At 36.2% G+C, this 24,454-nt stretch overlaps 1 protein-coding gene across 1 annotated transcript in view; it reads right to left on the bottom strand.

The window, feature by feature from the left end:
• LOC149542696 (uncharacterized) overlaps window positions 1–24,150 on the bottom strand; it is a 153,156-nt gene extending 129,006 nt beyond the window's left edge. The window contains exon 1 of the mRNA XM_089797575.1: window positions 23,637–24,150. Within this exon, the coding sequence (XP_089653701.1) occupies window positions 23,637–23,732 (96 nt within the window). The 5' untranslated portion in view covers window positions 23,733–24,150. The remainder of the gene's footprint in view (window positions 1–23,636) is intronic.
• Between the last annotated feature and the right edge of the window lie 304 nt (window positions 24,151–24,454).

Raw genomic sequence — 24,454 nt, 5'->3', positions numbered from 1 at the left:
CTCATATGCCTTGCTTAAATAGGCACTTTCCACCCAAGATGTTACAAACACAACCAATGTGGGATAAAAGGTAAATACAACTACCTTCAACAAATATTTAATTCCCACCCAAATACAACTAAGCACCACCATGACCCAACAAATATTAAATACATGATTTAATAAAATATCCACAACCTTCTAGAATTCCACCTACACACCTCGATAAATGGAATGACAACCATTTTTATTTATTTTTTCTATTTACACCACCTTTGCACCTCGAAAATAAAAATTCCTCTTTTCTTTTCTCTTTTTTCCCCTTTTTAATTTTTTTTATTATTTTCTTTCTATTTCATCACTTTCTCTCTCCACAATTTTTTTTTTTTTTTTTTAAATTTTCCCATGCAAGATGCTCCTGCATCACTACTAGCCCTGCTAAACATTGCTCCTCTTAGCTACTCCATCTTCTTCATGCTCCACTGATGTCTCAAGACAAGGCAAGACCCTCTACTTATACCAAACCAAGCCACAAGTCGGACTAGCAAGTCACATTACATAAACACTCTCATTAAATAAACACTCAGCCACAAGTAGACCTAACAACAAACATTAAATACACATGAAATAACTAAACACTTAGGACAAGCCCCAAGTTTTACAACCATAACTAACTCATAAGACCACATAAGAGTACACGGCCTTAGACATAGGTCCATGTGCCATCCAACAATCCATATCCAAGAGCGCACAAAAAAATTCCCACGGATCAAAGCTCGCGAAAACAATCTCCAAAGTCCGCCCAGGAAATACGAACACATGACCAGCAGCCACCAAAACAGCTCTAACTCCAACACGATCCATCCAATTGTCATGCGCTCATAGGATAAGGTCCACCAATATGCCTCGAACATAACCCTAACTGCGTGAAACATAGATCTGCAAAATCCGAGCTCAATGCTCCTACATACAGGACTGCCACTACCCTAGGAAGCTCCTGCATCAAGCGTCCACCTAAAACAAAGAATTGTCAACCAACTGAATATTATCCAACTTACACTAAAGTTTTGACTGGTCCAAAAATTTATCACTTAATCTTGTGGGCCAATTATCTCAATCATAATTTTGTTGTATGTTGTCAAGTTCCTTTATCACTTCCCTCATAAATTCAATCCTTCCTTTGTCCTCTTCTTCCCTAATGATTGGTGACAACAATCTATTTTTTTACTTCTTGAAGAGTCATCTGCGTTCTCCAATATCTCATGTGCATTGTTAAGCTCCATTATGATCCTATTGATCTTGCCCTTTTTTTTCCTTCAATTTGTTAGCATATACTTCAGAATTCTTTAAGTATGATCCCTGACTGAAAGTAAACACAAACAATCAGATTTCATTAATTCCAAAGCCACTTTAACAACCTGCAAGTCTGCAAAATAGATATCACATGCCATGCCCCTTTGTCTCCTTTCAATTTGAACCTTCCTATAGAGATCTTCAATGATCTTATGTGTGTCATCATATGTATTGAAGAAGCAACAACCATATCATCAATGAACTTCAACTGATCCTTCAGAGTATGTGTATCAAAACCATCACCTTGAAATGCCTTCTTAGATTGAACCTCCAAATCAGCCCCTTGAGAGTCAACTTCTTGGTAATTTTTTGACTCCAAAGTAAGAACAACCCTTTGGTCAATAGACAATTCACCATCCCTGCTGCAATAATTACATCATCGTCAAATGATTCATCATGTGAAAAATTATTTTCTTCTTTGGAAACACCATAAGATTCCAACGTGCTTTCTCCTTGAGTAAAATTATCCTCATCAAAATGTAAAACAAGTTTGTTTTCTTCTCATTTGGTTTTTACTCTTTGTTGTTTGACTCGCAAGTAAGAACAATCCTTTGGTCAATAGACAATTCACCATCCCCGTGGCAACAATTTCAAATATATCAGATAAATCTTCCTCCATCTCTAAATGCATGGCCACGACAACTGTTACATCATCTTCAAACGATTCATCATGTGAAAAAACATTTTCTTCCTTGGAAACATCATAAGATTGTTAATGCTGTAGCCTCAGTCGGATTGAATTAATCTAGAGATAATCCTTCTATGGTTATTAGTTAATCATCAGTTAGACAAACTCACATGTATTATATATCTATATATATTATAATATAATATATATATTAAAGAGATATGATTGTACATTGTGTTAATATTGTCTAATGGTTATTAAGTTAAATTTATAATAGAGACATGTCTCTTCATGAGACATGTCTCCACTATACATATTTATAGAACATTCAATCTAAATTTGGAACACATAGAAATAAAGAGCAGTGCTATTTCATTTGCAAAGATCCTTTCACTTAACATGGTATCAAAGTAGGGCTGCAAGTGTAAAAATGGTTTAGTAAGAAAGTCTAAGAAAGATATACAAGTGCAGATAAAATTATAAAATCATGTCATAAAAAAAAGAAATTTATATTAAGATGATATATCAGATTATATAGAAAATATCATCTAGTACGTAGAAGAACAAAGTTCATTACTTAATTTTAGAGATATAATACAATAAGCGGGAGTGAACTAGGAGGACCATGATCACAATCATAATGAGCACAAAGAAAATACCTCGAGGGGAGGAAAGATATTAAGGAAATGAAATGACTAATTGGCTCACTCAAGTAACGGCAAGCAAAGGGAAGCGGTCAGACATCAAGCTTTATACAAAGGAAAATGGTATCGCAAATTGCAGAAGATAGTTATTTACTATCCACATGGGAAATGGTGGGAAAGACTACCTAGAACCCCTAGAGAATTTGTAGTAGATAACTTGTGTGCGATAAATGAAAATATCATCTCGTTGTTATGGGGCTTCTCTGCCTGTACTACCGCAAACCAACAATTCCAATCTATGCATATGCTATTTGTATCTAGCATCGACAAAGAAATGGGAAATAGGAAGTCAGTGATAATGAAGATTGTATTCGGATCATTCCATACAGAATTTTTTTGAAGAGACCTACCCATAAGTATAAGTGACTATATCGAACTCAAGCAATATTATCGAGCATAAAGGGATGAGTTTGAATTTTGAGAAGTATACAAAGTGCCAGGATGGTAACATGGAGATAACGACTATTATATCTGTTAAAATAATAAATGCACTTCCAAGTCCACACAATCATCGAATTGATGGCACTCTGTCAAAGATAAATTTAGAAAGGAAAGTATACGATCATCAAGGGAAAAGACTGTTGATGCGAGTTTTGTGTCACTACATAACATATTAGTAATTGGATGCTTGATACAGAATATCAAATTCACAATTCCTCTCTTGAAAAGTTATCTCTCATGGGACATGAGTATAACTCCAATGTTCCTTACACCGTTGGATACTCGCTCAGTTTTATCAATGTGATTTGCTGGTAATCACGTAGGCGGCCTTACGTTTTCTTGTTTGAGAAAAATTTGGATCTTGGTGAGAAAATGGAGATGGTGGTTCGGTGTGAATGCTAGATGATGTTGATGGCGTGATGATGGCAATGTAGGGTGAATGGCGATGGAAGGTGAGAATGCCGATGTTTTGGTTTACTTCTCTAACTAACCTCTTCTAAGCATGAAATTTGGCTACTCAACTACTCCTACTCCTAAGAATGGAAGGTTAGTAGATGGACGGGGATCGAATCTAATGAAGGCTAACCAGCGGCCCTACCTCCATAGATGCAACGCTTCAAAGGAAAGTAAACTAGATCACCACACAAAGCCTCCCAACCAGCCGCTAGGATGCTAGTGGCCTAGTGTTGACCCCTATCAAACATCTACCAAAGCTACCATGCAACAATCCATTTTATTTTACTCTTACTCTAACAACTTGAAATGAAATTGCTTCAACTTGAAAAGAAAATTTAACTATGTGGAAGTAGAAAACATGCAATAACACCCAATGTTCTTAGTCAACATGCAATGAAAAAGAGAGCACTTTGGTATTATTTTCGCAACAATTTCTCCAACCCCTCCTCTCCTTTTACAAATGAGAGCCAATGGCCTTATATAGAGGTCCAAAATACAATGGACGGTAGAGATCAAAACAAGATCGACGATCCAGATTGGATCCAAAACCCTAATTAGGGTTGCCAGCCCATCGGCCAATGAGAAGATGCCACCTCATCAATGGACCAATGAAAAAAGTGCAAAAGTGGCAACCAATGAGAAGGCACCAAAATGGTGGCCAATCAGAAACAAACACTTTTCCTATTCTAGAAGAAAGAGAAAGTTGCCACTTGGGCTTACATAAGATGATCTTCTGATATAATTCTTCCTTTTTTTTAATTCTTTTAGCTAAGGCAATGAACTTAGCTAGCCTTTCGTTAACTTCTTCCATAGGAGGACAAGGTGTGTGCTTCGCTCGGAGTTCTGCTGACTTTGCCACGCTGTTTGCTGCTTGTAGTATCCTTTCGTGATCCTTCTCATATTCCTTTGCAAACCCAATAAAAGCATTGAGTGAGGAAAGGGTGTTAAGATGCTTCCTTTTGACGGCAGCCTTTCCTAACTCATCCAATCTCGATCCAAATCCTTTCTCACTGACATCCTCCTCTCTAATACCCTCAAAATCAAGCGCCACCCCAACGTCGCTCATCATGGTCGAAATGGAAGTGTCGACGCTTGGGTCGTGTTGTGCAATCTCATCATGAATTTCTTCAAGTGTTCTGAATCTGGTAGTCAATGCGACATACCAAGATTCAACTATGCTCAATCCTCTCTCATCAACCAACCGGGCTCTTTCCAAATATGCCTCCGGTAGCCTAATGAACGCCTGCAGCCTAGGAATAACCAAATCCTTGATGGGAAGAAAATTCTTCCATTCCTCTTCAAATAATCTGAATTTGTTTCTAACAATCACCAATGACTGGAATGTTGAGATGGAGGGCAAGAAATTTCGCCCATCTTGGATTGTATCATAGATCCAACCCCTTACTTCATGTAACTGAGCTGATACCTCTTCTGAATTGCTCCCGATGTCTTGAGGAAGGGCTGCCTGATGCAGCTGTTGGATTGGCTGGCAATCTCTCCAATATTTGTTTTCGGCCTCCAACTTTACTATCCTTTCGTTTGCCTTCCTCAATCTTTCTCTGATTGATGCTATGCCTTCCTGAACCTCCTCACATTCCATATCATCTGTATTTCTTCCCAAATTATGTTCTACTATTTCGTACTCCTGGGCTGCAATCTCATCTGCTGCCTTATTGACTGTTGGTATAGCAATCTGAACCCTTCGGTGACCATCACTGTCGCTTCTGATTACCCTTGCCACCGTATTTGCCATCTATTTTTGGTTCTCGCTATCATCCTTTTCTATTAGTCCTTGGATATCATCAACTGCGTGAGCCATTACCACCTCGCCTCTCGGCATAAGCATTTGCCTTAACCATAGTGGTGCAGTGCATCTCCCCAAATCCGGATTCGATTCGACCAACAAAGCATCACCAACGGCCTTAGACGCCTGACTTATCTCTTCAATATCAATCGGCCCATCTTCTTCTCTACTAGTTTCTGCCATATTTCCTTGCTGGTTCTTCGAGAGAGGGGAGTACTCCGTACTTTCACTGTAGCCACTTGATTCCGAATCAGAGCTCACCTCCACTGCGGCCCCTTTATCACTCAAATTGACCTCTTGGCTTCTAGCCTTAGTTATACTCTCCCTTGACGGCGCTACCCGCTGTCTCTTGGCTGGAGGTTCCGAACGTTCTTGGCTTTTCTCTACCTCCAAAGCCCTCTTCTTGCTATTTCTAACTGCCTCCGATTGCCGGCCACTTCCTTCACCCTTCTGTCCGATTGATTCTACTAGACCTTCCTTCGGTTTCATCATCTCATAAGTAAGGAGAACCTTTTGTCTTTGTAGCTTTCTCAACTTGGCATTATACCACGACTCGGTATGCAAATCTACTGTCCTTGTGACTGCCTCCAAGGAAGGATCCTGATGATCGTCCCAATCCACTGGATTCAACTCTGTTCCAACTACTGTCTCATAGTCTTCTCTCAACACACTACGATCATCCTCCAATTGATCGGGAATATCAAGGCCTCTCCATCTGATATCTCTCATCATGTTCACCGACAATCTCGAGAAAGCTAGCTTTCTCACGTGAAAATCATCCTTTGCATTGGCCCAAAAGTCCTCTATAGTGGGAACATGCTTAAATTCGCTTCCATGAGATGCCTTGATAAGACCAACAGGGTCGAATCCTTGCCTTGCTCTGTACCATCCTAGATGATACCACTCCAATTCCTTTTCCGCAGCCTCAAAGGTGGCCCGATTTGGGCAACTATCATTGCCAATTATAATTGAGAAGGAAACGCCTGTTTTCCCCTCATTCTTCATTACTCTATCATAGTGCTCAAGCTGCCTAGCCAATTCCATCAAAACTACCTTGTCGGGCGGGTATCTTGGAAGCCTCTTGGGACAAACTGTACTTCCTGCCACTCTAATGTATGTGAATTGCGGGAATTGGATGAACCAACTCCCAAACTTCTTAATCCTTGCTTCTGCTTCTGATGAAAGTCTCTTAGCAAGCGCCCCTTGTAATACCCTTACTGTCTTCATGGCGAATGCATCGCAAAACATCTTGTAATCCTTGTTATTGTGCAAATGAAGCTGCGGATAGCATTCATGCACCAAATATTGCCCCGGCCCATTACCAATCTCTCCTAAGGCCCTAAGTCCCGGACTCTCATACAATCTAGCAATTAAGTAAAACAGATAGGATCCCATGTAGAACTGCCTTTGGTTTTGAACTGTTCTAAGTTGCAACTCTAAATTTTCACTTATGATCCTAGCCCAATCAAATTTTCCTTTTCCCTTTTCAATTTCATCAATGAAGAAGTACATCCAGTTTTCGAATTGCATAGCTTGAGCTAGGCCCATGATCCGGCTGAGAAGAACAATGAGATCGCCATATTCCGGCTTGAAATCTGCCACTGTAAGCCTTGTTGATTTGTTAACTCCTTTCCTTCCTTCGTGTATCCAATTCCGCTTTAGATGTGAGAAGTAGGCCTCTTGGTTACCTTGAAATGATTTGGCCGCCTGATCCACCATTACAACTGTCATGCCCTTGCTCTGGGGAATATTAAATGTCTCTTCAATTGCTTGTTCACCAATGTTGGCCAACACTCTCTTCCCTTCGCCAAAAATGATGGATTTACTGTCTAGATCAAATCTGGATGCACACTCCATAATCAATTCCGGACAAGGCAAAGTAGGAGGAAAAGCTGTTGCATGTACAATTCCGCTCTTGTATATCCTCTTTGCCAAGGGGGATTGTCCTTCCTTTAGTCTGTCCCTCATCCGTATCATGTCCACTGTAGCGATAATAGTATCGGTTATTTTCTTCATTTTCGAGAAGAAGGAAGTTTTGGGCGTCATATCCTCTTTGTCTTTCTTAGCGTTTGCCCGCTTGGGATTCTTACTTGCACTATCATCCTCCATGCTCGTCGCCCTATTACGGGATGGTAGAGTGGTGGACCAAAAGGCAAGAAGAACCAAGTAGTGCAATTCTTAGAAAAGAGCGAAAGAATGGATGTCAGCTTAAGCACTCCTTGCAACTCTAGATGATGACTTTCACCTTAACTAATAATCTTACAGCAACTTTTCGAAACCCGGGATATGACATCAAAGAATTACAAATCCCTTTGCAAATTAGAAAACAAAGCCTCTAAGCTTATCCAACACTTGCCTTCTATGCAAAAATCAAACTTTCATATGTATCTCTTCTCCCAACAAAATTGCCCAAATCTGATATAAAAATTGCAGCCCCTCTAGAAAATCAGAATTTTGTCTTCCACAAATTTCGGCCCTCACAAAATTCGGCTAAGCATGAAAAAAAAAATCTGCCCTTCCACAAAATTTGCCCAAGCAAAGAAGGAGCAAAATCTGTAAAATCTGCCACCTAGGGCACAAATCGCAGCCCACAAAGTGGAGCAAAAATCCCCAAAAACGCAAAAAATCTGGCCCTTAGACAAATCGCCCAACAATGGCAATGGAGAAATTGCCCAAAAATCGCCAAAAAACTGTCTTCCACCAATTTCGCCCAAGTTTGGAAATCTGCCCTTGCTTCAAATTCGCCCAAGCATGAGGAGCAAATGAATTGATGAAAATGAAATGGGAGGGGACTCCCTTTATAGCAGCTTTCACCTTCCTCCCAGGCTGGCCGACTTGGTCCTATAGAGGAAAAAAAACCAAAATTAAAGCCAAGTTAGTGGCCCACTTTAAATACTTTGCCAAAATTTTAATTTTCTAAAATGAAAACTGCACTTTTAATTTACTAATTAACCACAAATTGCAAAACGAAATTGAATGGTGCCTTGGGGATGCTAAAAATTTCTATTTAATGAGGGTTTGCTAATTAATACATCCTTGAAGTTGAATTTTGGCTAACCAAAAGCCATTTCTTAATATTAATTTACCAATTTCATTAAATACCAAAAGCTTTCAAGGCAAATTTAATCTATTAAAGCCAATTTTTGCAATTTTCCTCTAAATCGATTTTGCTAAATAATTAAAATTTTATGACAAAAAAAAATAAAATTGCCTCTAGAGTAAAAATCGATTTTGCAATTTAACTTCATCTTACAAAATTAAATTCTATTTCACCAAAAAAAAATAAGATTTTCCAAGAACCTAAGTCTAACGAAAAATTTCCTTATTTGAAAATCATTCAAATTTACAATTAAATCCAAATTTTCAAAAGAAATCGTCTAAGTACAAAATTCACAATCTTATCCTGCCAAGTTGAAATCAATTTTAAACTTATTCGGCCTAAGGATAGAACTGATAGCTCTGGAAAATCAAGTTGAAACCGGGTGAAAAATACATCTAACCTTCTCCACTGGCCCTAAAGGCGATTAAAAAGGGGGTCCCCAAGATTTTGGGGCGATGTGTGAAAACCTCACAACAAAGACATCATACTACAACCATGTATAATGAGGGAGACAACATAGAAGAATAAAAAAATGGTTACTAACAAGAACATATATAAATGATGTTACCCAACCCGGTACATGGAAGGATCAAATGGAATATTCTAAAGATCAGACTACCAAACAAAGACAAGCCTCCAAATTACAATAGCTGGCTCTAAAAATATATTAAAGCTTTTGAGAGACTAAACATTGGCCTTCGCTAGTGATGGTTTGTTGAAAATGTTTAAGTATCCAGAACTGGTCTCAAAAGGCTAGAACTATAGGAGTCTTTGACGTGGACTACTCCGACTTGGATGTCTACCCTTACAAATTGAAAATAGAGCTTCTACTTTGATCACTCACATGGCCTCCCAAGAAATGCATTTATATCTGTATGAATATTTGTAGTGGTTAATATGACCAAATGCATAATGTTGATGCATTTTAGTGAAAAAGGTGGCTTGGAAAACATTCATTATTCTATTAAAAAACTTAGATAGTGAACGAGGTGCTCATGATAATAGTGGCCTCGGCATGGGAGGATTAGAAGCCTCCTCATAATGTGTCATTTCTAGCACATGTGACCACAGATGCAAGGGAAATCACTAGGCTCATTATTTTTTTAATAATCTTGGTTTCTGATGCTTCACATGCCCCCACCATATTTCATTGTTGGAGCAAAACTACCGCGGTAAGACTCGCCCAGGCTTCCTAGGACTCGCATCCACTTATGAAATTTTCAGAGAACAAATCATATCCTACTATTGTATGTCTTTGTGTTTTGGATGAGAAGACCCGATAGAGAATTTCAGTCAATGTTCAAATCTTGACTGCCTATATCTGGTATGGTGATACAAACCTGGACATGTGGAAGGCACATATACATCAAGTTTATGTTGTAACGTCCTATGTCATGAAGGAAACATTGTTGTCAATATGTGTGATGTTTTAGAGTTATATAGGCAGTATATTAAACGTGGCAAACATCATTATCACAGAGATGACGATTAAGTATCACAAAGACAACCTGTCAAACAACAATGTCAAGTATCAGGCAAATTGCAATGATCAATAAAATAACAACAGGTAATAATCAATTGGAAAAGCAAATAATATTGGTTATGGTATCACAAATTGATATTGTCTTGAAAAGGCACAATATCATTTACAAAAGGATTAACATAACAAAAGTTTCAGCTCAAATCCTTATCTAAGAAAAGAACAAATTGGTTGAACTACCATATGAGAATAAGGAGTATATTTATGGGAATGGTCAGGGATCTGAAAGGAAAGATCTGAATTTTGATATTTTTAAGGGAATTTGAAAAGATCAATGAAACCCTTAGGAAGTCATTAAGTCTTCATATCGCCAATACGACTCTCCTGGCATATTTGGATTGCTCAAAAGATCTTTGACACTCTTAACTAAGATGGAATTTGTATTATTCAAACGTCATAATTCAAATTGGGTTGGCAACAATTTGTGAGGAATTTAAAAGTATGCATTTGTATAAGTAAAGAAATAAGAAGTTAGCAAATTGAGAATGAAGTGTAATAGAAGTGGACAGTAATATAAACTTTTCCAAGCGAGGAGAGACTTGTATAAGTAGAGCATCTTCTTGTCCAGTGGATCAACACTATTGCATCTTTTAATGGTTGAGTGTTTGATCAATTCTTAGTCATGTTTTCTTCCTCGAATGCATCCCCATCTAGTTTGGTATTTTGTCGTTGGTTCAATTAAAGAATGGAGGAGTCAAAATTCAAGGTCAATTGTAAGCATGTGGACAACATTAAATTTGAAGGGAAAACTCTCTCCTTGGTGCTACCAAAATTGTATCAATTCAAAAGTATATATAAGAATAGGAATTGTACATTACGGGGGGGGGGGGAATAATAACCAATGTTTCATTCCCATTGTTTAACAAATGAGTATATGAAGGTATTTTTCGATTTGATGCGTAGGGATATTCCTCCAGGGATCTTTGTGGGTGATAACATCAAGGACTATGAAATAAAGTCTAGACAAGGGGCTCTTCCATTAAGAGGGAGTCTAACACTTCTTCAAAGGCAATGTAGGAGCTCTAAGGATTGATATTCAAAGGGAGTCTAAAAATAAATGTGTGTAACTGCATGATTTTGATGGGCACACCCCTACATACATCATGAGGAAGTAACGATTTCTCACCAAAAAGTCAAAAGATTGATATCAGATTCAAAGAAAGTCCTACGGTTTATCACAGGCATCCTTGGACAAATAGAGCCTCTAAGGGAGTAGCTAGAGGATCTAATTTCCCAGGATCTTTGTTCAAAGGGAGAATTTCGAGGTGCAATTCCTTGTTAATGAGTTCTTCCCTGCGAAAGAAAAATTCAAGTGAAATTCCTTGTCATACATTCTTCTTTGTGAGAGAGAAGCTTAAGTGAAAGACCTTGTTCCACCTTCTAATCCGGTTCATGGTGGACTTTATGTGAGTTACTACATAGTTCTGTTGAAAAACGTCATGAAAGGTGACGATCTTTCAATGATGTGTTTGTGAGGTCTGTTAAATATTAACCTGATAATCATACTGATCTAAGAAGTGCAAACCGCACCTTAATCTTCTCCCATTATATCATATGATAGCCTATATATACACTAGACTTGGCAATAAGATGGGCAGCAATCCTTGGCATAAATTATATCTTGTACTAACTATAATAATTTGTTATGTTAGTTAAACATTTGATAATTTCCTTTAGGCAGCGATTTCTTCAAGTAGTGTTTGGGTCAACCTAGAGAGGGTCATGTCCCTTTAAGGGACATGCCCTTGGTCTTGATATAAAGGGTAGGTTTTATTGTAGTTTGAGGACACACAATAAACACAAGCCTGCTCCCTCAAGCAATAATACCTATATAAATTCATTGCAAATATAAAACAAATTCAGATCAGAGTTAATGGTGATAACTCCTCCTACCTTTGGAATTATAAGAAGATCATATTCAGCACTTAGTCTAAGTTTTAGAATAGAATTTGCAGAAACTTTACAAGGTCGCTATTGCAAGGTGACAATCTTAACAATGGCTTGACCTGTTATCATTTTAGACTATATTAAGTTGTTGTCCCAAAGTTCTAAAGATCATGATAACAAACGTATCATGATGGACTACATTAATTGTCCCAGAGTGTCGGAGATCATGACACTCGTCATGATAGAGATCATGACTCTATCATCATTGTTATTTGATAGACTACATTCACTTGTTTCCATAGAGTGCGCAAGAGATCTGATAACGAAACATATCATGATAGACTACATTAAGTTGTCTCGAAATGTGTCGGAAATCATGATACTAAAATTGTTAGTTCTTCATCTATTATCATGATAGACTACTGTAAATTGTTGTCATGATAATTAATGTATCACAATGGACTGCATTAAGTTCATCACCTGGAATATGTCAAAGATTGTGATATCTGTGATGTAGGAGTCTACTTTGTTGTCCCTGAGATCAATGTTGTTATTTGATACACTACACAATTTTTGTCCCAGAATGTGATGGAAATCAGATAACTTCAATCCTCCTAGGATATGATTTAGTGTGATATTCTTGTTGATAGGTATCTTGATATTGATACTAGTGATCATGTCACAAGAATATGAATATCATATGATTGATATTTCTTGTTGAATCATACTTCGGATGATATTGAAAGATAACATCTAAGTTCATAGATATATGATTAATATCCTTTCCAAGAATATCATATTGAGATGATATCTCTCTATATGCTTAAGAGTATATTGTGTTCTATAACAATCCTCCCTAGCTACGAGGGAGTGTTAACATTGTAGCTTTAGTCGAATTGAATTAATCTAGAGATAATCTTTCAATGGTTATCATCAGTTAGACAAACTCACATGTATCTATATATATATATATATATATATATATATAAAATTAGAGATATGATTATAAATTGTGTTCATATTATCTAGTGGTTATTAAGTTAAATTTACCATAGAGACATGTCTCTTCATGAGACATGTCTCCTCTACACATATTTATAAAACATTCAATCTGCATTTGGAACACACAGAAATAAAGAGCAATGCTATTACATTTGCAGAGATCCTTTCACTTAACAAAGATTCCAACATGCTTTCTCCTTAAGTAAAACCATCCTCACCAAAATATTTATCAATAACAACTTCCAAGTCACCAATTACGAGGTTTGTATATCCCTTAGCTATAAACAATGTTGAATCCATCTCTACACAATCATTTCTGTTATTTTGTTGGAACCAAGTTGTGTGAATTCTATCTTTTTCAACGATGATCCAAACTTCTGTAGTTGACTTATCTTCCTTACTGTCCCCACAAATGTGATCAGGCATCCATGTCTCTTGGCATTTAAAGAAAATTTGCTTCCTTCTCATTTGGTTTTTACTTTTTTTGCTGCAACTTGTAAGCCCATGGAGATTAGATGATTTTCAGTCATCTCTTTCTTGACCTCTTCAATTTTATGCTCAACCAATCTTTTGGAGAACAAATAAGCAATAGGTGATACATCCTATTCCTTCCTCCGAACAGCTAAAAGTTTGATTGCAACCACTTACAAATATTAGCATGTTCATTCTAATATTAAGGACATAATGGTCTGCATAAAGCCCACATTGTCTAGATGATGTATCCTTATTTTGATTAAGAAGAATCAAAATGTTTGAAGAATCAATTTAACCATAACTGAAATCCAAAATGATTTGGTTCTTTGACATCATGAAACCCATGTAAACTCCCCACAATCATCTGTAGAACTTTCTTCAGTATGTCATCATTATAAGGTGCTAAAAGAGTTGTTATTCTTATGATCTCACTGTGATAAGAACCAACTGCAAGTCTCATCTCTTTGCAAGGATGCTCCAATAACCTATGCTGGACCAAAGCAAGCATTGCAGGTTGCAAAAGCTCAATTCAGAAGCCTCCAGTCTGACTGGTCTACTTGGAGAAATATGAGTTTGATTCCTCCAACTTAGAGAAAACACCATCCAGAAATTTCTTAGACTCCAATTGTAATCCAATCATACAAAGCCACTTCCCTATTTCCTTTCCTTTCTGCAAGTCTCTTAGTTGTTTGCCTTTAAAGGTCATATTAAATTCTTTTGAGGAAAAATCAATTTTTTTGTTCTTTCATGGTCTTCATTTTGCTTACTGGAATAACCACCTCTGTTTCTAGTTCTACCAATATTTATGCACTTCACCTTTGAAGTAATTCCGTCAAACAGTTTGTGTTCATTTACAGATATATAACTTTAACTTGCTGGTCATGAGAACTCAGCTTGCTGATGACTTGATGTTTCTCTTTGTAACTTGCATATGTTTGAATTATGTTTATATCCAATGCACAAGGGAAGCAATTTCATAATATGAATGAGTAGAACATGAATAATTTAGCAATCAATTCTGAAATTATACTGCATTAAGAAATTAATCAACAATCTGACCTTCCAATTGTTGGAATTCTTTAGAATAACTGAGAGGGGTTGAATCAGTTATCTAAAGTCCAGATGTATAAATAAAACTTTTCAGTACTAATCAGATCCATACCCATAAAACCTCAACATGCATGCATCCATTAGATCATACAATACTTTAACTTTGTAAGTGACTGTCCTAAGTCAAAACAACTTTGCAAAAATGTAAACATGAAATACCCACACAATTTGACACATGAATTTTACATGGAAACCCAATTTGGGAAAAAAATCAATAACATGCTACTAATTCTCACTCTTTTGAAATGATGCCCTATGAAAGGCCAACCCTATTAAAGGTTACAATACACACTTTTAATTGTGACCTAGTTAAAGGATTTCAATCACCCTGTTAGGAGTGAGCCTTGTTAAAGGACTTCAGACCATTCCACTAGAATGTCACCCAGTTAAAGGATTTACAAATGACTGTTAGGTCAACCTTAATCCAAAGGATTTTATCCACACTGATACATTTATTAGAAAGTAACAGTAGGACTTGATCTGATAAAAACTTACAACTCAATTGTAGATTACAGATCTTTTTTTCAGTCCTTCATTTTGCTTGGCATTCATACACTTCAGCTCTGATAGCTTGTTCACCCTTCAAGCATTCATCCCCTTAAGCCTTCTTGCTTTGTATGCCAATTGCAATCTCTTATGTTCGGCCACTAAATGAAGCAATACCCTAGACTACTTGTCTTCCTTAGGTTCTCGCACATGACAACCTTTGCTTCTGACTAGCTATCTCTATAAATATAGATTATGGATCTTTTGCCACTTAACCACAATTTTCCATTCTAGGGTTAGGTAGAATTAGGTAGGATTCAATGACTCTACACACTTTTCCATTTGGTTCCTCTAGAAACTTCCTCTACAATCTTCTTTGACTTTGCCTCCAAACGGTTTACCTTGAATTTTGTGTCACCAACTCATCATAGTTATCTTTCACATGCTTCACATAATTCAAGAAATCAAAATAGTTGGCTCAGATTCGTCAAATTTTCGATTAAACACTATTTGCTATCACTCGGCATCTATACTGTTCTATCACTCGGTAAATACTAAAGTTTATTGATACTCGACACCAACTAAACTTTACTCAGCATATACTAATATTCACTTGGCTTGCACTGTTTGTCTTTGTTGCTCGGCACCTATTGATTTTCACTCGAGTTCTACTAATTTTTGCTCGACTTGCACTGATTGCTCGGTAAGGCTTTCTAGACACTTTTCTTACTTGATCTTCTTTCAGTCTTATCTTGAGTAATCTTTCATTTCAGAATTTAACTAGATAAACAATACACTATAGTATCAATGTCTTACTTGGTCTTAGTGCTTCTTTTATATACCAAATAACTCAACCTTTCTCTAGCTGCTTTTGTTATCTCCTCTTTTCAAATCCTCTTCATCAATCAACTAAATGATAGCTTTCAAACCAAAAAGCAATTGTCTCAGCAGCAAGTAGCAGGTTTGACATCATTGACAAAATAACGATTGTTCCATTATAGGTTCTTCACTTCAAAACAATCTCATATCAACACTAATTACTAAACCCTATCTAGTATTACCTGTAGACACCTAAATCCTTTAGAAAATAAAGTATTTTTATTTTCTGAAAAAATTTATGATGACATCATCATTTATTAATTAATTATTTATTTAATTTATTTATTTATTTTTATGCCATTAAATCCCTTTATCTTAATTAAAAATATTTAATTAAGGAATCCCTCCCAAAAATGTTTAAATCTTATTTAAACATTATTTTCTTATTTATTAATTATTTAATTAATAAATTGACCAAAAAATTCAAAATAAATAAATAATTTATTTTTTGCCCAAAACTTGGCCAATTTCCTTAAGACCACTAACCTCTTCCAAAATCTTCTAATCCTTCTTTAATTTTGATTAAAGGCTAATTCCATCATTTCCTACCCCTAATCCCAACTCAAAATATTTAATTAAGATTAAATATTAATCCTCATGTTTATTAAAAAAGTTTTAATAAATATCTCCTCAATCCAAACCCTTGAAATAAATAAAACTTTATTTATTTTCTAAAAATCTAATTTATCCTCATTCTAAGAAGTTCTAGACTCTTTAGAAAGTCTTCATCCTCATCCTAAGAAGTTCTAGACTATTTTAGAAAGTCTTTATCCTCATCCAAAGTCTAGACTCTTCTAGAAGATGTCTTTAAACCTAATCCTAATCCCCTCCTAACCTTGTCACATTCCCTAAACATGGGTTAAGACTTAATAACCCAACCCAAAGTTAACAAATATCTCCTCCTTCACCCACCCTCATTAAATGCCATCCACTTGCCTATCCCTAAGCTAATCCTAAACCATCCTAATCCATCCTCTAATCATTTGCACAATCCTAAGCAAGCTTAAAACCTTCCTAAGCAAGCCCAAGTCGAAATTCCTCTCATCTCCCTCAAAATATCCCAACCATAAAACTTTATGAAGCCCACTAGGCCATAAATGACTCTTCCAAGCCTTTTCATTGCTCTTACAAACCATTATGAGGGTCTTTATGAAGATTTTATCCCTTGAGCCTCTTTTGTTGACTCATACTTCCCCTTTCTTCCATCCTCTCACCCTGTGACATGTGTCCCTCCCTGATTGGCTATAAGGAAGCACAATCCATGTGCTCTCCTGTAATGCAATCTGAGCCCTCTATGAGCTTTTCCCCATCCTTGCATCTTAGCTCTCAATCCCTCAAGCCTCTTGCCTATAAATTGGATCCTTCCCCTTTGCAAAAGAACACAATCCATGAAGTAAAGTCATAATTCCATTTTAAGAAGTCATTTTACATCAAAACCATACACTCACACCCAAATTCCAACTCCATTTGAACCTTTTTTGAAGCATAAGCTTGAGCATACATCCTATCTATTTAGACAAAGTCACTCAACAAGAGAGCTTCTCATTGAGAGAGCCCATTAATGGCTCATATTCTCAATTGAGAGCTCATCTTAATCTATCTTGAAGTTCATGAATTTTGTTTAGTTTGTAGAAGCTTTATTTAAATTTGGTTTCTATTAGCATACTAGCATTGCTCATATACATTACCAAATTACACTGCACTTCCAAAAAATCCCAAATAATGAATTAACTCGTGTAAATTTAGAGCTGTCTAGGTGGGATGCACATGCCAAATGAAAGATTGGTCCCATGTCACACTCCGTGCCATTACAGGAAGCTCATACAATCAGGGATATTCAAGCCCATGGAATCTTCTAGAATAACTACTGCTCCAATGGTAGCAAGAAGACAACATTGTCATGCAGCAATATGTATATATAGAGAGATATACTTCTGTTTTGGGAGTTGTTCTTGAAGACCAAACTAATAACTCCATCATCTGTTACAAAGCTGCAGCAGTCTAGAAAACTAATAGGTATAATGAACTCAGTCACCCAATGTGTCCTTGTTTTGCAAACAAAGTATTCTTTCAACATTTGTGTCAGTTTGCAGCAGCTTCATATGTTTCCGGTAGAAACCTTGTATTAATATTGCAGTCTCAAAATACTAATCAACAGCACCCTTGTATTGCGACAGGATCAAGAAAGGATTCAGTCTTGTATTATGACTCTTATTGAACCACCTTCTCGAATAATCTATGCCAATGCTTAATAACATTCATTCCAACACCCTGCAGGAGTAATTGATGCTCACATAGTTCAAACTCTCATTCTCTGTCACTTATCGGTGAGTCAAAAAATGAAGTTCTCGAGAAATATCGGAGATAAATCGGCAATTTCTCAGAAAAATATTGGGAATTTTAAAGATAACATAAATTTAATTAGAAATGCATTATTTTGCAAAATTCAATAAGGGTATGCATCTAATGAGTCAGCAAACGAGTAAACAAACCAAACAAGTTGATCTAGATATATATAAATGCAATATGTAATAAAGTTGCATCCTCATGCGGGATGTTGATGGCCAGTAGCCATATTCAGAGACTTTGAACTCTAAAGCAAACTAGAAATAGAATATTGTCTTTATAAAAAGATAAGCAAGTACAAATGTTAAATAAAATATGAAACTAATCCACATCTTCCTCTTCCCCTTCCCACTGAAAAGAAAAATAATTTAGAAAACTTACTTGTGAATCCAGAATCTACTTCGAGTTCACTTGTGATCTATCTACAAGGCTGCCAAAAACTATTTTTCTTGTCGAAACCCTTTTTTCCTCCAAACACTAAAAATTGAAAAACAAACAATGAATGGGCAAGTTGTTGGGTGTCCCAATTTTACTGGTGTTGCCCAAGAGAAGTAGTTAAGTTATCGCAAGAAGTTTGCGATTAATCACAAAGAAGTGGCCAACTTATTGGCGAGGATTCAAGGTCGTCTCGGCTTGAATTTCTCTCCAGAAAAACTTAAGTTTTCTTGTTTTGGAAAAGTTCTCGCGAGAATTAGAGATATCTGCCACTTCTTGGAGAGATTTTAATCTATGCTGTCATGCATTCCTGTGATTGTAAATGGCATTGGAGTTGCTCTATATTTAAGCAATTGGGGATATAGTTATCCAGGCATTGATCAAAGATTTGTGATAAAAATGAGAAATGCCTCTGTATTAAAGATGTCATAAAAGCTGAGAAGAAACGAGTATTATAGAATGAAAGGAGAACAATAAAGGCATCAAAGGAAAAAAGAATAATATTTACTGTACCCACTACACAGATATAAATAAGGAATAAAACAGAAAAAAAGAAATTTATAATGCAGTTGGTACAAACAGCTAACAACTGGTAGACAACATACTACATACAGAACTCACAAGAGTATAAATAAATAAACTCAGCCATCAGCATCTGTTACAACCAGATATAGTATACATCACCAATGTAGAAGGAAGGACAATTTGTTGGTAGAACAAAACTTTGTGTCTCTAAGGTAAGTATATTATGTACTGTAATAAGTTGAATCAACTCACTTCAATAATACCTATAAACTAATCAGTTATAAATCTAAGCTAGAAGAAATGAGTAGGAATATGATATGGGAAAGGCATGTATAAATCCAGCCAACAGGTTATCTCGAGACAGGTAAGAGTCAACGTCACCGAACACCTTGAGGACATTATCCAAGAGAGGCTTAAGGGCTTGGATCCAAAAAAACCTTGAGGGAGACCATTGAATTTGGTCTCAAGCGACCTATTGTATCTTAGTATTCCCTCTAAGCCAGAGTTATAATCAGATTAGCATGAGTTTTCCTAGTTTGCTTACTCTTGATTTAATCATGTTATCTAGTTAAATAGAATTCAATCGTAATAGATTTATTCATATATAAATAGACAACTCACAAAGGTGTATTCAGGGAGAGGCTAGCGTAAATCTAGCCAATTGGTTATTCCAAGAAAGGGTAGGATTAGTATCCCCGAGCGCCTTGCGGACACATCCAAGAAAGGCTTAAGGTCTTGGATCTATAAAGCCTTGAGGGAAACCATTCAGATTGGTGCCTAAGCAATTTGTTTACATCCTAAGTGTTCTTCTTGACTAAGAATAATAACAAGAGGAAAAAAAGACAAGCATCCTGCTAAGTAGGCCACCACGTGTGGATGCATAATCACCGCCACCAAGGCCAAGGGGGCCAAAGTGCTGCTCTTGGACTTAGTATGGGATTGGCTTGGATTAATTTATCATAACTCACATTTTCTTTGATACTTATATATACATGTGTGTACTAATGACTACTTGTGGTTGCAGGATTCTATTAAAAAAGTAAATTGTGTAAATCTTTCTTGACCCTAGCTCATTACCAGTTGATAGGCATCTATCAAGTCTGCATCATGTCTTTATGCATTCATGTCTCTACTTCATGTTTCCATGCATACTCCATGAATCCCTTATGCTTTCTTGCATTTAATTATATACTCTGAGAAAAATTACGAATATATCTTTTTGCTTGAGGATAGGCAAAATTTGAGAGGGGAGGACTGTGATATCCCCATCAAAACAAGATCCATATAATTAAATATAGAAAAATACTAAATAAATAAAATAATAATATAATATTAATCATTTTATAATATTGCATAATATATTAATATTAAAATATGAGAATTTAATATTATTATATAAAATGATAAAACATTAATAATCATAATATAAAGGGAATTGTATTAATATTAATATTAATTATATTATAGGCAAGAGCCTACAACACAGCAGTGAATTGTGAGCCTCGTATCTAGGAGGTCTTGGGTTTGAATCTACTCGAAATTAATAAATAATAATATTATTAATTAACTACAACACATCATAATAATTAATCTTGGCTACGACCTCTTTATCGATCAAAAAAAAAATATTAATAATAACATAATAACATAATAATAAATTAATATTAACAAATAATATAATGAAAGGACACATCTTTTATCATATCAATGTATATTTAGAAATATCAATCACCCAAAAATATATGGAAGAGAAAAGATGATGCATAAAATTTGGTCTGCAAAAAGTTCAGTTTGAGGAATTGAAATAAATTATGTAAGTCCCGACAAGGAACATTACTTTTGGGGTTTCTGTTATCTATTTTCAGTTTGAGGAATCATGTCTACTTTTGGGTTTTCTGTTATCTATTTTCTTTAGCTTTGTTTTGTCTCATTTTGTTCTCTTAGGTGAAAAGTACACGAAAATACCAAATATCCCCATCATATGAGGGAGCTGTCCCTCTCAAATGTAAAGGAAAATATCAATCTGATTCCAATCTCTCCAATTGTTGGCACAATTGTCACTGCTCCTTGGGTGAATAGGGTCAATTTTGAAGAACCGTTTGCAATGACAAATCTGTAAACCAAAACTATTGTGACCCATGCTACACTCAATGTCATTACAGTGCCATGCATTTTACAATGTTTACAATTAATAGCACAACAACTTTCAACCTACAACCATGCACTTCCTACATCTGTGAGGAAAATTCATGCAAAATACAATTATGAAAACCATCATTAAAATGCCCTTGGCTAGCCCATGCTTGTCTGTACAAGTGATATTGATTTCCTCTGCATGCCATATCATCAACACGTGAAACAAATTACAGCCTACAGTGTTTACATTGCAATGAAATCGAAACCAAAATATATATGGTTACAACACCCAAGAACCTGCTCATATTGCTACCAAAGCTACTTCTTGTACCAATTTTGCTAAAATCCTTGTCTTTGTGAAAGAAATGTAATTGCACTTATGTACAACATTCAAACATGTTTCACAGTATTGCCCATGCTTAACTAAATGAAGTATACATGTTTTGAAACAAATTTTTGGAGAGATGGTGGTGTAGCATTTTGTGAGAGTTGTCTTTACCTATGGACATGTTGTTTTGTCTGCTTCTCTTTCCCAAGTGGCTGTCTACTCGTGTTTACCATTCTTTGGTGAAGCTTTGCCTATTGATTCCAATACTCGCCATACCAATGCTCTTCAATCTTGCAATGAGAGCAATATATAGTTGCCTTGCAAATACTCAAATCAATTTGCTGATCGTCTTTTGAGTGTGTCTTGACATTTCTCTTCCCTTTGTCTAAGAATGTGGCTTCTTCCTTTTCCATCCTGCTCTGTAGTGGTGTTTCCTTAGCATGTCATCCTACAATTGTTTGGGGACTATTTGATTTTTAGGGTTGACAGGTTTCAGCCTTCTGATGTGTTTGATGTTAGGTGGGCATTGTGCTTTGGCACAGGTATCAGGCACCTTTCAAAAACCTCCTTGTGTCCTTTATCAAAAAAATATTTGAACATGTCAAACGGATTGTGGTGAAATGGGAAAGAAGTACATTTGCAAGAGAGTTACCTGGATTCAAATCTCCATGCCCTATCAAGAAAAGCCATAAATCAGAACTAGAAGTCATGTCATACAGACAAAGACTCCCATTGGGCAAAAAAATCCTATCACAAGGGCATGCCCTACCCTAAATAGAAAGTATACAATTGACATAGCATAAACAACCACCACAACTCATAGCTCTTAAACTGCCAAGAATTTCAGTGCCAGGAGGGATAACACTTTTACTAACACATCTCCCCTGCATCTTCAAATCTAAAGCCTGCTTATGGATTGGCAAAGACTTGGCATAGATACCCCACTGCAGTAAGTGACCATAGTGTCACCTCCACACCACTGAAAGATGGTGCACAAAACAGGAGCGTCCCAGGTTCAAATCTCTGTACTGCACTAACATGACCCATAACTCACAGGATACTTCATACACTCTTATTGAAGGGATCAAAATCCCAACACAAGGGTATGCACTATGCTAAACAGGTTGAAAATGAACGACACATATATAATAACAACAAGTTAAGGACGGCCCACAAGGCATAACACTAAAACTGCCATTATTGTGATATTTGTTAAATACTAATGCATGTCCCTGCCTACTTGCACCCCAAAGCCTTCTCTTGAATTGGCAAACAATTGATGCAGGAAAGTCTTAGAATTTTGATAAGTGGCATTATGCAGCATTGAAAATGAGTACATTTGACCCAATACTGCAGTAAGAGGCCCACATTCCCGGTAGCTGAACTCGTAAGAGAGTAACCCAGGCTTAATTCTATGCTGCACCGAGGCAGGCATATTTAGCAGCGCATGTCAAGATGTTCTTAATGCAAAATACCATCATAGGGACATGAATTATGCACTACACTAACAGGCATCACGTAAATAACAAGCACAAGTTAGAGAAGACACGATGTGTACTTACGAGGCTGCCGACAATGTAATTTGAGTATCAGAGGAAATGGCAATAGAAACATATTCCCCCGGACACTTGCACTCGAAAGCTTTCTTTTGGATTAAAAAAGCTTTAGTGTAGGTAATTAAGGAAATCTGGGAGGGTAGAAATCAACCCCAAACTACAGTAACTGGCCCAGGGATTCATCCCCCACAGGAATGTGCTAAAATTTATGCAAAAATTCAAAAATAATGTGGATGTTTTGAGGATTATTTCAATAATTGGACTGTGTAGAAGATTTGGCATTATACATTTCTCCAGAAACTAAATATTACAACGTAGCACATAGTCCTGTAGAGGAATCCAGAAATATGTTGCCACTATGTACTTATATTAGTTTTACAAAATTCTTAATTTGGATAAATCATGCCCTACTTAAATTTACCCACAAACACTGAGAATTGGAAATAATTTGACAGATAAATGAATACCTTGTCCACTGGAAGAACAAAGCAGGCGATTGCCACGGCAACTAAGACGGCGACTATCAGCACTATGCGAAATATCGTTCCGCGACAAACCGCCATTTTTACCAGGAATTACACAATAAACACTGCTGCTTTTACTTGATATCTGTAAGCGTGCTCTAGCACTTTAATCAATGATTTCCAAACGATAATTTCTATGAATATGCAACCAAGATGCCCGTGGCAGTGCAGGGAGGGGAATGGTAGTTATAGTTTTGGTTTTTTCCGCCTTTATATTGAAAATCATTATTTATTTTGTCGTTGTTTATTTCAGTTATAAGGAAAACTGGTTGATGAAGAAACCAGAGAATGAGGCCCCAGAGCGGAAAATAAAGTAGGTACTCCACACAAATTTGATTTCAGGCTATTTTAATTTTTAAATAAGTGGACCCCAAAAACTTTCGTTCTTTAAAGCACCTGCCTTTGAAAGTACTATTGTTGTGATGAGAATTCTTTATTTGGTAAATAAATAATAATTAAAATTATTGGTATGGGTATTGTTAGGTAGATATTGTTTTTATATTAGATATAAAAGTATTCAAAGAACAATATGAATTGTTGTATTGGTGATTTCACAATACACCTTGCTTGTATATCATATTAGCTATTACATCATATATTTAATATATTTATTATATTTATTATTATCAAATGTAAATATATACATAGTATATGTTTCTAGTACACAATGTTGGTTACATCTAGATCTTTGTACAAAAAGTATGAACAATTTTATAATTTGGACATAATATAAGTCCTCCCATCATCTCTCTATCCAAGCT

This window comes from Cupressus sempervirens, chromosome 8, assembly GCF_028749045.1.
Source record: "Cupressus sempervirens isolate cs-2001-9-10 chromosome 8, ASM2874904v1, whole genome shotgun sequence".
Classification (NCBI taxonomy): domain Eukaryota; kingdom Viridiplantae; phylum Streptophyta; class Pinopsida; order Cupressales; family Cupressaceae; genus Cupressus; species Cupressus sempervirens.
This window is presented reverse-complemented; position numbering and strand designations above follow the sequence as displayed.